We start from the raw sequence: 13,991 nt of genomic DNA, 5'->3' as shown, positions 1-13,991 counted from the left end.
ACTAAATAATAGAGTGATTGTGCTGCATAGAGGAAAGCGGTTATAGCCCAAATATTTAGACAATATATTTTTTATGGAGGGTGATAAGAATACTAAGAATTGCATAATTAGTTATTTTAAGGAATGAAGTACACAGTAAGTTGGGCAACAACAAAGCCTGAGGGTGGCAGTAATGCAGCGTTGCTGATAGACATTACAGTAAAATCCCAGAAGAAGAAGAGGAAGAAGAAGAAGAAGAGGAAACGCTTCTGGCTTCTAGAAAGAAAGGCGGATCCCTCTCGGCTACTTTGCCTCTCACAACTTCTCTTTGGGGCTAATAGTTTTTTTTTGTTTTACTAAACTCCAAATCGAGCTTAAAAACAGCTTTCCTGTGTGACCTTGTGTTGATCAGTGGAGTTCCGGGACCTCACTCACTTGTAGTTTTTTTCCAGCTGTCTGACGTCAGCTTGCTAACTTTGAACACACTCCTAGCACAACAACCTGACGAGCTGCAGAAACAGGGAAGGAGGAGCAGCTGAGCTAACATGTCCGACACTGACTTGATATGGGCATTGCAGACTGGAGACCTCGAAGAGGTTAAAACCAAGCTGGTAACGGTGAGGCCAATGCTATTTTAATGCTATCAAAAGTGAGCTAAAACAACAAGTTTCTGCTTAGCCAAGATAGATAGCTACCAGCTAGCCGGCTAGCTAACGGTAACAGGAGTTGGGAAATTTTTAGTTTGACAGTATGACATTGGGGCCTTTTTTTGCACCCGTAACATTTAGTTATGTGCATTAAATGAGCTTTAAGTGTGATTAAATTCACCACGGCACATTTTAAAGGTTGGTGTTTGACGCTTACGTGGAGCTAAGTTAGCCACAGTAAGCTAGCGACATACAGTGGTAGCTAGCCTACTTTGTTACATTCTGAGCAGGTGTTGGTGTTTATGTCTCTTATGTGTCTTATGTTCTCACCTCAGGTCATGTATTAGTTGTATTAGTTAGTATGTGAAGGTGGTGGGGTTGGCTTTTGGGTAGGAACATGTTCGAGTCGATGAGCAAGTAGCTCCTTTTTTCTACAGGAAGCAACCTGTTGGTGAGTTTGGATTCACATGATGTAGACAGCGAATTTAAGTTACAGTGTATTGTTTTCAAACGTGCTTTATTGATTATTTCTTATTAATAATGACAGTGAAGTGGTCCTTGAGCACCAAACCGGCCAGGCCTCCAGCTAACATTTGGAGTGGTCAGACAACAGCAAATCCCCAGATACCCTCCATCCATCCTAGCAATAATAAAGAAATGTATTTGCTTAAACTCTTAAGTGCCTGTTTTGTCACTCTGTATTTCACAACATAGCTTAAAAGTTCCCCCTTGTTTTCCTGTGCAGAGGACTAGAAGCCTTTCAAAATAACTGTATTTATGGTTAGTTTTTTTCAGGTAACTTGATGACTGAATTTTCTACCTTTTTTGAAGTTGATTCTTATTCATAAGAATTGTTTAAAAATTTACTGGGAATCTAATCCTTTCAGTTCAACAAGGAAGTGAGTTATCTTATGAATAATAAAACGTTTTTTTTCTAGGAGTTCTTTAAACTTTACAAATACACATTTCTTTATAATAGGTACTTTCACACATTTCTGCTGCCCTTGTGAACGACCCAATTTTTTCGCTGTGACTTTAGCAGGAGCATTTTCCGGCCGGCTCCCTGCTAAAGTTTCAGTGTGTAAGTTTGGGGTAATGTGAGAAAGCAGCAGGAAATGTTCAGTAAAACGTACAAGCGGGGCAGAGTTATGCCGTGACCTGCGCGAAATGAAACAGCTTTAATGTGTAATAATAATAATGATACATTTTATTTGTAGAAAACTTTACATTCATGGATCTCAACGTGCTAAAGAGTTTAAAAGTGTTTCCTATCATGTTCTCCTCCGCTCTGTTATATTATATGACCATGTCAGAGTACAGATTAGGTTGCATTGATATGAAGTCAGAATTTGTCATCGGAGCATCAAACTTTTTTGCTCAATCTGGCATCATGTTGTCGTTCCTTTATGTCATGCCTCCTGAGAAGCACCTGAGAAATGTTAGATAAAGGACTGGGAAAGGACAATATATTTTAAATGGTGTTATTAAAAATCAATCTCAGATGTGATTCTTCTGGGGTCCGAATAATTTCTGACATGAAGAGATGACCCACGTCAAAACATAATGCGTGTGTGTGTGTGTGTGGAGGGGAAGTTCGGCTTTATTGTCCTCTGCTGATGACAAACCAAGCATACACTGCATTTCAGTTATCTTATCTTGTGCTTATATAAAAGATTATAAAATACACTATCTCCTCGCTTTGCTAGTTTTATTTTCCCTTTTTTATATTTACATCTCAGCTTTATTGCGTTTTGCTTTGGTTGCCTCAGGGGAGCCAGACGGTCGAGGTGGCTCTGTCGTCCTCTCGTCAGATCTTTAGTAACAAGATTTTATTTCACCAAATACTATTCCAATAATTGACTTTTGACATAAAAATCAGCTGCTGTTCTAACTTTCCTTCAGAGGATAAATTAACCATGAAAAGTGTAGTTACCAGAAGTTCCCCTCAGCACACACACTCTCAGGCGTGTGTGTGAGGTTAACGTGGCTCTGTGGTGAGTTTGTTATTTTTGGCCGCAGAGTTTCAGTCTGTTACTCGTATCTACAGAAGCTTCCGTTTTGATGGAAAGCTTCCCTCGGCGCCACCATTTAAGGCGTATTATCAGTGTGCAACAGTTTTGTGGTTATTCATTTCGGGGCTGCTAACATGCCATCTCTTTTTTTCCTTCTGCAGGCTGAAGATGTGAACCGGACCCTGAACGGTGGGAGGAAGCCCCTGCACTACGCTGCAGACTACAATCAGACAGACGTGGTGTTGTTCCTCCTTTCTAAGGGAGCAGATATCAACGTAAGAATCGACACATCCAGCTCCCATCACATCCTCTCTGCATTCATTTGCCTACTGACGCTTTCAATGAACACAAAGTAAAACGGTGTGTGTGTGTGTGCTTCCTCTTCCTCGTCACAGTGTATCGTTTAAACTCCGCGATTTGATTCTATGTTATCAAATTCTCCATGTTTTCACTGGGCCCCTTTTGCTGTGTGAACTGAAGGACTGTGAAGTACTAGGACTGTTCAAACCAGTTTCCAGTTCAACTATTGTCTCAGCTTGCCAGACCACACATGAAGCCTAATTGGCCTCTTCTGATGTTGTTGTACTGGATTGATCCATATCCACTAAAAGGGCTCTTACCCATCCAACTGCATCTGAAATTCATATGAAGCTCTTCTGTAACTTGCAGATTTTTTTTTTTTTTTTAAAGGTCCGCTGAGTCACCATTTGAATTTTATGTAAAAAGCAGCTTTAATCTTTGAACCTCCGCAAACGTAGAACCAAGAAGAGGTCAAGGCTCCAGCAACACTCGCGATACGAAGATCCGATTTACTAACAAGTCAGACCGACACATTTTGGCCTGTGGTCGTTCATCGGGGTGATCTGAGGTCAGCCAGCGTTGCTGGAGCTTTTTGACCTTTTTCGAACCTCTCGCCCTTCATGCACCTTGGTCGTCGGTGAAGTCGTGCCAGAGAATAAATCCTCTGCTTCGAAATTATAACCAAAGCAGGAAGCAAAATGTGTGAAAACGAAGCTTGAAAGATAATTCACAGAACGATTTACAAGCCATTGATTGGTTTGTTTTGTTGACTGTAACAGAGAGATTACCGGACGTATGGCGTTAAAGCAACCATATCCGCGATGTGCATCTCACCTGCTCTACTAAGTTAGTTAACGTTTCATAACTGAGCATTGTTGTATTTTCTCTTTTGTCCCACAGGCTACAGACAGGCACGGGTTCACTCCATTGCTCTGCGCCTGTTACGAGAGCAACGTCGCCTGTGTCAAGGTCCTGCTAGAAAAGGTGAGTACTCCATCCGTACACAGAGCTCGGCCACCAGCGCATGCTGGTCAGAGGCGGTGCTGATGAGGTAACCCAGCGGACAAAAGGGGCTCTTCAACGCGGCCCAGCGGAGGCTGTGCTGGAATGTTCACAGAGCACAACACAGTACAGCAGCTGCTCGCTGGTTTTTGTATCCGGGCAGTTTCATTCACACATGCCTCGGCCTTTCCTCCCATCTATACGTGCTCCCTCCGCCACCCTGTCCTCCCTCAGTTGTTTCGCTCTCGCACCCATTTTAATGCTCTCTCGTAATCCGACAGATCGATGTGGACGTTTGCACACACAGTCCCAGCTGAGACAACACACTGAAAATGAGCAGCTGAATAACAGAAATGAGTATTCTACCAACGTCGTGCAGCAGAATAATTTTTTTTTTGCTGCTCCATCATATTTCAATAAAAAGCCTCATTTGGAGGTGTTGAAGCTCATTTTTTGGAAAGCCCATACGTTTCTCTTTGTGCGTGTCTATCCTGATGTTCAGCCCCGCCAGTCATGTTCAAAGCAATGACAGATTTTGTCTAGACTGCTGGAGGTTCTTTCACCTCGGGACAAATAAACCAGACTGCGGCGGTGTTGATGCCCACGTGTTCAAAGAATGTCTCGCATCGCAGCCCATCATTGACAAAAAACATAAAGAAAGCATTTAAGACTGAGAAATGAAATTGTATTTGAAAAACTGTGTTCCCCTTTTGAACTTGATGACAGCAACGCGTTAAAAAAAAGAAGCTAAGACAGGGTCGTGCTTTCTCCTTTGACAACACTCTCACGCGTTTTAGGAACGGAGGGGATTGATTTCTGAAATCGTGAAGGTGGAATGTTTTAGCGTCCTGGTTGAAGGTTGGATTCCAGCTGTTTGAGAAGGTTCAGGGTCTCCGTCTACGCTTCATAATGCACCTCGAGTTTTCAACGATCGACAAGTCAGATCTGCATGAAGGCCGCTTCATCACCTTGACTCTTTTCCTGCGGAGCCATGTTTCCTTTAACGTGTGCAGATGGTGATATGGCACAGTCTCCCTGAAATAAGCAAAGTTGTATATATATGACTGTGCAGGTAACACATGTCATGTGACCTCACGCATCCCCCCCACCATCACGGTTGTTGGCTTTTGAAATGTGCACTGACAACAAGTGTAAGGGTCCCTCTCCTCTTCAGCCCACAGATTGCATTCACCCTGGTGTCTTCAATGAATATAGAACTCGCCCGGTGCACTGATGCAAAGAGTGTTAGCTCAGGGATAAACTCACAGAACACGCTCGACACCAGTACAGGACGGAAGCCAACACTTTACAGGGCTGGATCCCAAATGTGTGCGTGTGAGATTGAGAGAGCGATACTGGGAGGCTGACAGTGAGTGAGAGGCTGTCTGTTCCCAGCCAAGCTTAATGAGCCGAGCTAAATGGAACGCTCCTCTACATACAGAGTCGTTTCACTGTGGCATCATCTTGGCTCAACAAAAGTAATGGGGGGGGGGGGGGTGTTCACACGCTACGTTCCACTAACGATTTGGGAAGTCAATTTTTCTCTTTACTGTCACATATGTCCCATTGAGGCACACTCTTCAATCGATCACCAGTTCAGAGCTCATTTTTCAGAAGGAATCTGAAAAGAGGAAACCGTAATCTATGTATGGGAAACGCTGGTGTTCAGTCAGAGAGACACTTAATGCGCCACTCCACTGCTAACTTATTCCTGTTGGCATCGGCTGTATTAATCCGCCACTTTCATCAACACTACAGCACGCCTCAGCCCCCTCGCATCCCCGAGCCAGCAGTGTAGTAAGCAATTGGCCAGCAGCTGGCCGGCAGCTGGCCGCCGCTGTCAGCTGGCCGTCAGATCTGTTGGCTCGGAGATACACGGAAAGAAGCGGCCCGTGCCAACAGGAAGAAGATCGCAGTCTACTTCTGTGTAACTTCCCTCCTCTGGAAGTTGCAATTGTACGGTTGGCACGCATGGACAGGCACATTGTTTGGACTTCTACTTTACACAGGACAACTATTGTTTGGTTGCTTGTAGTGTTTGTGTCGGAGGCTTTTGGGTAACACTTGGAACTTAATATACTTCTTTTTTTTAACTCTATTTTAAAAATAAAAATAATTATTTCTTGGGTGACGCCGCTGCCTTTTATTGGAGGTTACTTTGAATTAGTAGGAATTAAATGTCTTTTTTACAGGTCAGAGTTTTTTTGTTAAATCAATTCGGGGGGGGGGGGAGTTTTGAAATTGGATTTAAAACCAGCGCACTGTCTCTCTTATTAAGTCTTCATTATTGGCTGCAGTCATCTCCGTTTTATTTCCCCTGGCACCAGTCACACATTCACAGCCACTGTACATCGTCCTGACAGCTCTTCTACATCTGAAATAGGCAGATATGCTAGTAGCACCTCAGCATTGGATATTAAACCCCCCCCCCCCCCCCCCCCCCCCCCCCCCAATGTGTGGACCTTAAAAAAGCTTTTGTCTGTGGTATCTTATGAGGCAAGACAGGCGGCCGTAGCTCATCTGAACAGGGATTACGGTGGAAGGCGGAGATATGAGGGGAACCCACGGGTTTGTCTCCACACTCATCCTCGCTAAGCACCGACAAGGATTAACACCCAGATGTAGCCGAAAGGTCATCAGTCACCACAGGGACCAGATCTCGACGCGTCCACCCCCGGCGGCTTTCGAAGACTCGCCCCTGCGTCTCAACACGAGATAAATAGATTGTCCCAAAGCGCCAGCGTGGACTGTGCAGCTGCGTATCCAGTCTGGCAGCACCTGTAGCTCCATTTGCCAACACACTCCAGTGGATAAAAGGATCCCGATGACAATATTGAATTGTGACTCTTCCACTGTCACGCAGCCCTGTGTTTGCAAACAAACGGCTTGGTTCCCCTGGTGCATTCTGGGAGCTGACCCTTTGCCCCCTCAGACTGCACGCTGAGCATTTGTTGGATATAAATTATGAAAGACTGCTTTAACCCTGATAGGTGACCCCGCTGTAAGATCCCGGCTCAGAGTGCTGACCGGTCTGCAGAGGCTGGCCAGTCCATACTGAGTCAACAATGAAAGGGCATGAATAGACGTGTCTTTTTATCCTGTGAGGAGCTGCGCACAAGAGCATCGAGAAGGAAGAAGTGCTTTATTATTGTGTGGAATCGGATTGTTACATTTCTTTAAATCAGTCCAACAAGTATGTTAAAAAAGCGATCATGTAGAATTTATTTTCAAGGGCGATTAAATTCGCCAGTGTATTCTAAGAACGATCATCTCAGTATACACCTGTGTATATATTTCCAACCATTTCAGACCTAAAATATGAAGAAAAAAAATGCTCAGAAGTTTGTTTGTTTGTTTTTTTCTTGGCATGCAAACTTGACTCCGACTCTCCGTTTAGGTTTGCCTGGAAAAAAAGTCCAAAACCAAAAAAAACCTTATTTGTCCCCAAGGGTCAATTCAAAGGCTGGAGTGTCTTAATCATCAGGCTGCGTCTCTCTCGGCTACGAGCTTCTCTTTGATTGATAAACTGAGACCATGAGGTGTTTGTGAAGGGCCATTATTCAAGTTGGTGAAAGCTTATTAATGGAAAGGTTGTGCCCGCGGTATGCCAGGCGGCTGGATAGCCAATGAGTATGGTAAGTCACACGTCCTTAGAGACGGTAACTATGTAGGCCAGAGTTATAATTGTAACTCTATTAGCCTGTATCAATCACTTGACAGTCCCTTCAGGTGGGATGTTATAAGAAGGGGAATAGCCATTATGAGATCTTTCCCCCCCCCCCAGACATGGCCGTATACATGAAGTGCTTATTGTTAGCTAGACGCCTTGTGAGGCAGTGTGGATGGTAAAGGGTCAAGGTGCAACGCTCTCCAGACGTCTAAAGATTGTAGTGTCAATCATGCGGTATGATCCCGATCAAGCTACTAATGGCTTCCCAAGAGCTGCAGGAAAAACAAAACGTCCATCACCTCCACGCCCTCCCCTGAATTCACCCGTGCTCATTGGTTTTATGGTTACTGTATAGGAAGAAGACAGCAGCATGAACAATTTCTAGATATCAATGAATTGGCAACATGACATCTGCCATGAAAACCAGAAATACACGTGATCAGTGCTGTATGTTGAATTTGAGTCATAATTGACTGTAATCCCGTTTGTGTCCTCCAAGCTATTTAAAGAAACGTTTTATCTAATGTGCGAGTGTAAACCTGCATTTTAAAAAAGTTTTAGATGTTATACCGCTGGGTGTTGTCAGAGCACACACTCTGGAAACATGAAGTCTTTTTTTTTTTTTTTTTTTGAACCAATTAGAGATGCAGATCTGACAAGTTACCAGCTCAGCTCTGGTAAGTCTCTCGCTCTGGATGCGCCCCGTCGCTCCTGTGGCACGGAATCTGCACCCAGACGAACCTCCTCATACTGCCGGGCACTTGAAGTAGGGCACAATGTTTCTCGATGCCCTGCTTCTCCACGCAACAATAGACTCTTTCTGTAAGCCCTTTGCTAAGAGGCTAAAGTTGGCAGGCCAAACAAAGACAAGTCTTTCTCCCTCTCTACACCACCCCCCCCCCCCCCCCCCCCCCCCCCCCCCCACGCTCCTCTTTTGCCCATTAAATCTGTTGTCACATTCAACACGCTGTCTGTCTCACTGTCGAGCTTTTTCCTACATTTGTTTTTCACTCCCTCGTAATCCAAATGATTGCGTCCACTCCCATCTTTGTCACATTAATTCTTTTATCCCTCAAAGCTCAAATTGATTTGTGGCTCGGCATCCAGGAATTCGTTTTGCATGCGTGGAGAAAGGCAAGCTGACGGGCGAGTTATTAGAGGCAGAGTTTGAGAAAAGTAAGTGACAGAAGTCAATCCATCTTTTTTTATTTGGTCTTGTAGCATGTTGGGCAAGTTAAGGGTCTGTGGGCACAGAGTGACGAGCTGCATCCACCCATTAGCACTTTATGCTAACAATGCTACATCGCTGACGATCTACTGGTCCACGATAAGTACCAGTTGACTTTTTCATGTTGTCACTTCAAGGCGTTATATTTAGCCACCGGTAAACTTCACATTGCAGTTTGAAGTCACAGACTGGGTCACCATTATTCAAGCATAAAAGGGAAATAATAGCGGATTTCACAATCACAACGGGGCTTGTGCGATTCTTGACTTGTACTTGCGTGTCGGTTGGTTTGTTTCATCGGTCGCCTCGATGATCACCTCTCTTGAACGTCCTGTTTCGACTTCCAAGCTGCAACCTTTGCTGTCTAGAATCTCCCTGCCGTCGGAAACTGCTTTTTGAAACGAGGCTATAGATTGAGGTCACTGCTCCTCAACCTTAACCTTCACTTCCATGAAGTGCGGGGTTGGCATCTGACTGGGATACATACTTAACACACCCTGTAAGCATCTTTAATATTCATGTCCCCCTCTCCTCCACAGGGAGCTAACAAAGACCTAAAAGCACCGGATGGCGTCAGTGCCTTGGAAGCTGCGGCTGAGTGTGAAGCCATAAAGGCTCTGCTGAAGTGAGACGCGGCGGTGTGGGAGGTGGCCGGACAGGTGGGTGAACGGACGAACGGACAGATGGATGCAGTGGTCCACTGACACAAGATGGACTCACCCCTTTTACCCCAATCAACTTCTGTCTTTACACTGCTTTTGTCTGTTTGTTCGAGGTCATTTCGTCTGACTGGTGATTTTTTTTATTTTATTTCCTACACTATTTTTTTTTTTATTATTATTTCTTTTCCAAGGTTTTTGAGGTATGATTTCCTCTTCTTTTGGCCTCTGTCTGTAGTCACTTAACAGACTTGTCAATTATGTCTCCCTTAGGGACCAAACTCTTGGGGAGTACTCTCGCACCTGGATCCTACACCACAGCTCAGACTAGAAAATCACTCCGTAATGTAAAAGCAAAGCTAGCACTTAATTCCACATCTCACATTCGCCGTTCTCTCTTTAAACTGTAAAGAAATGAAAATAGGTAGAAGTGTGTTGACATTTTTTTTTTTTTTTTTTACAAATTCATTTGAAATATTGTTCAGGCAGGGCTTAATCTCATGAACTGTAATTGCACTGTACTTCTCGACTAGATAGTTGAAAGGATAGGTAGTAAAGTGACACAGAAACCTTTCATTACGCGCGGCCTCTTCCTCTTACTTTGACTTCTTTCGTAATAGACCAAACTGTCCTTTCAATCCAATCGTGTAATTTTGGAAAAAAAGTGGGTTGAGAGAGGGTCCGGAGGTTAGAATTTTTCCTTTTCTACTTGGCATATCACTTACATATCAAAAGGTGTCTTTTGGGGGGCGGGGGGGGGGGGGGATGATGTTGGTAACTCATTAAAGATGTTCTGTAGACCAATCACCATGCTGGGTAACTAGAAAGACTTGAATGTTGCTATTTTAAAAAAAAATAAAAAATCTGTTACTGAATCCCTTTTTGAAACGATGTTAACAACACATAGAATAAAGAATTTTAGAAAAATGTTCATTTTGTCACCCTGGAGCAAAAAAACAAACAAACCCCTTTTATGTTGCATCTTCTGTGTGTTTTGTAATGGATGGGCTCTGGGGGCTCCGTGATGGATAAATGGGGGGGTGAGAGTGTAAACCAGGATGGTGGGGGCTGTTAGCGTTCCCCTTGCCTTGGATGTGGTTAGAAGCCCTGCCTGTTTTCGCTGCATGTCAAAATTGCCTCTGCTTTTTCTCGCTCTGACATGGCCGCTGGTCCTCTCTCGGTTGCTTTCAAATGAATTACTACAATGTAATGAACAAACAAATAAAGATGCTCTTGCTGACTTTGTTGTGACAAAAAGTCTGTAAAAACAAATAAAAATATCTATAAAAAACACATCTGTCATGTTGACTGTCTTTGGCAACCACCGGTACCTGAAAAGATTTTTGGTGAAACGTCAACACTATGAAGGCTTTTAAATTATTCACAGCAGGAAAAAAAAGTTCAGCTTAAGAAACCCTCTTTATTAATGTTATCTATCGTAATCTTTTTCGCTAAAACATTTACATGTTAGGAAATGTTTTAGCGAAATGGATTACGATAGATTGTGTTAAAGTCCAGGATTCACACACAAAAGTGATACTTTAAAAGAACATCAATTTTGATCGGTTGCATTGATCAACACAACAGGCCTACTTACTTTTTTTATTGCGTCAACTTATCCAGTAAGAGTGTTGAGATTTTTTATCAATATGTGCAAATCTTATATTGACAATCCTCCCAATCTTCAGGGACCCCTGATCACAGGTTGGGAATCAGTCTTCAAAAGAATCCAATTAATGTCATTTGATTATCAAAATTACCCTCAGGAATATACACTTTTTATACATTTTGTATTTATGATCTCATCACCTCTGTTGTCGGGGGAACCAATCACGCTCAAGCTTACTGAAGAAGCATACTGAGTCACACTCACCTCTACAGTAGGTCATACTGTAACATCTCCAGCCATTTTTCTTCAGGAATTTTCAGTGAAATAGAATAAATTTTTTCTGCCGGTCATCCGCCATTTTTTTTTTTTTCACTCTGAATTTGGCCAGTTTTTAGGTAAGGACAAAACTTCCCACAAAAAAATAAATGGTACAGATCTGTTAAAGCTACAGTAACACGACTACATGTAATTTGTTACTTTCCTGGTTAATCTGTGGAATTTAGATCTGGGAATTACCTGCAAGAATCAGGATTTTTCACACTGTGTGTGTGTGTGTTGTCTTGTTTTTATGTTGTAACAGGGACCATGAACAACTACAACACAAGAAAACAGGGACCCTCTCCAAAGGTGCAGCGCTTCATTAGCACATTCTCAGTTATTATTCTTACTCTTTCAATAAGTCTAGTTTGTATTCCGAGCACAGCTACAGACTTGTTCTCTCTAACACAGTCAATCATAACTAATGGTGATGTTGTTTTTTCTGTGAAACCGACAAAGGCTTTTCAGAAAATGTAGACATTAAGGTTTCTTGATATTCCCCTGAATCAGAAGTCTTTATTTAAGAAACCAACTACAAATTGAGTTGTTTGTTGTCAAATCCCTAATAACATTTTAAAAACTATACACATCAAAACAGAAATGACAGGGTGTCTTTAAATACATTTCCATGTAACTCATCCTGATACATTTTGGACAATCAACTGGAAATGAAAATGAAGTTTGGATTGCATGCTGCCACTTACGTCAGGCTTGATTGACCTGCAAAACCTGTCACCAGTGTAGAAGGCAGTGAGAAAAGTCCAAAGAAACGTGTAATGGCAGTGTAGTACAGCTGCACCCGGTCCTGTCAAATAAAGCATCTGAGACACAGTGACCAGAGTCTGTGAGTGTTTCAGTGCTTTGTTAATCAGACACATGGCTTTCTTGTCCACTTGCCATGTTTGTCTACTTGCGTCTGAGAACAAAGACGAATCAATTATTGTGATGTGGGCAAACATCTCAATAAAATTACTTTGCCACTGTTTGACAGCCTTGTGTCCCGTCTTCCAACCCCTCCCCAAGATTCCCATCTTATTTCTATGTAAATTGATTTCAAAGTGAACGACTGCCGAAGCTGATGTCCGCTCTTGGCTGACAGTGACGTTCATGGAATACAAAAGATCTAATTTTCCCCTTTGTCTTTGTCTCGCGAGCAAATAGTGTTTGATGCGGGCAGAAGACAATCTGTGATTCTTGCTGATTAAAGATGTGAAATGAATCATTGTTGAAACAATCTGATTTAGCCCTTGACTTGGCCCGAGGCTCCCTGAGCACTTCTTGGTCTTTCCTAACTGGTCCGACATGTTTGGATCCATTTTTAGTCTGATACATAACAGATCAAACATTAGAGTGGATCAACCAACCACTGTAACATATACCTAGTTATTGAAGGTCAAACCCTGAAAACTGACATCCAGGAAAATACCTGCAGAAACCCTTTTTATTGTGTGTGTTTGCATACGTGTGTATATTTGTATGCTAACATAATGGGGACCATGAAGTAGATTTCTCACAGGAGGACCTTGTTAGCTGTATGCTAATACCTAAAGGAAATTGCCATATGCGGTCTAATCATGCTACGTTATCAGAAGTGGGCTGTTAATCCAAAGGCATAAACTTTGATAGCAGTCAATGGTTTCATTTTGTAAATACTTAACTGATATTAACATTTACTGCTTTAATCAATGAACAACAAAAACAGCTTTTTACAATGTCAAAAGATTCTAAATGAATTTTGTAAATCTACAAAAACCAAAACGACAGCGTTTCAAGTAAGCCGAGCAGCATTTCACAATAAAAGCACCCAGGCAGACAGGCTACGTGGCTCATTATTCAATAAGCTCTCTATAGCACTGGAGGCAGTATGCTCTCAATCAGCATAGTCCCCTAGAAATAGAGAAATGTTAAAATATTTCAGGAGTCACGGTGGCATGAGCGTCAGTATTCTGACAAGAAAAGGAAAGAGTGTATTAACATGTCACACTTGAATTGAACTCTGCTCCCATCTGCTGTTTTTCAAAGAAAACTGCGGGAATTTGTCTGCTGCATCTGAGAGAGATTTTTCCAACCAAAGCCCTGTCGAAGAACTGTTTTTCTTTAACAGAAAAAAAAACTTTTTAATTATTATAATCATTATCCAGAGTCACTTACGTGCAGTGCTATCTGATGGCGTAAGCGAGGAATAGAGCTTAATTGATTGCTAAGTGTCTCAACAGTAATTACCAGATGCTGTAATTAGCATGTGTGCCTACATACATGCACACACTTAAAAACACACACACTGTCTCTTTGTTTCTCATCTTTTTTTCCCCCTCACAGTTGCTACCCTGGTGATCAACCAGCTAAAAAATGGTGGTTAATGAAGTAGCAAATCCAAATCATTAGCATAATTAATATGGACTCCAGTTGCCTTTTGGGTATCTCTGGCTCTCACTCTCTTTCCATCTAATCTATTATTGACTCCTTGTCTTGTACATTAGTTGAGCTTATGACTGATTTGTCACAAATCTATAACTTATTTGCCTCGTTGTAGTTCAGCAGCAGTGTGACACGAAGGGTAGCGAACC

The 13,991-nt window shown here is 42.6% G+C and overlaps 1 protein-coding gene across 3 annotated transcripts; it reads left to right on the top strand.

Annotated features, from left to right (window-relative positions):
• The first annotated feature begins 210 nt into the window (after nucleotides 1–210).
• mtpn (myotrophin) lies at nucleotides 211–10,790 on the top strand. 3 transcript variants are annotated; one of them, XM_079335321.1, is made up of 5 exons: nucleotides 216–596; nucleotides 2,800–2,913; nucleotides 3,839–3,922; nucleotides 9,378–9,497; nucleotides 9,771–10,790. In XM_079335321.1, exons 1-4 carry the CDS (start codon nucleotides 525–527, stop codon nucleotides 9,465–9,467), a joined length of 360 nt encoding a protein of 119 aa, XP_079191447.1. In that variant the 5' UTR covers nucleotides 216–524; the 3' UTR covers nucleotides 9,468–9,497; nucleotides 9,771–10,790. The 3 variants fall into 3 exon arrangements, with proteins under 3 accessions (XP_079191445.1, XP_079191447.1, XP_079191446.1); XM_079335319.1 differs by lacking the exons at nucleotides 9,378–9,497; nucleotides 9,771–10,790 and adding an exon at nucleotides 8,689–9,343 and having other exon boundaries at nucleotides 211–596; XM_079335320.1 differs by having other exon boundaries at nucleotides 9,378–10,790.
• Nucleotides 10,791–13,991: the final 3,201 nt, after the last annotated feature.

This window comes from Symphodus melops (assembly GCF_947650265.1).
Source record: "Symphodus melops genome assembly, chromosome: 22".
Taxonomy (NCBI): Eukaryota; Metazoa; Chordata; class Actinopteri; order Labriformes; family Labridae; genus Symphodus; species Symphodus melops.
This window is presented reverse-complemented; position numbering and strand designations above follow the sequence as displayed.

Coding starts and splice junctions, on each gene's coding strand:
- mtpn (XM_079335319.1), top strand. CDS start 525: ATGTCCGACACTGACTTGATATGGGCATTGCAGACTGGAGACCTCGAA. Junction 597..2,799: donor TTAAAACCAAGCTGGTAACG/GTGAGGCCAATG, acceptor TTCCTTCTGCAG/GCTGAAGATGTGAACCGGAC. Junction 3,923..8,688: donor TCAAGGTCCTGCTAGAAAAG/GTGAGTACTCCA, acceptor TATCCCTCAAAG/CTCAAATTGATTTGTGGCTC.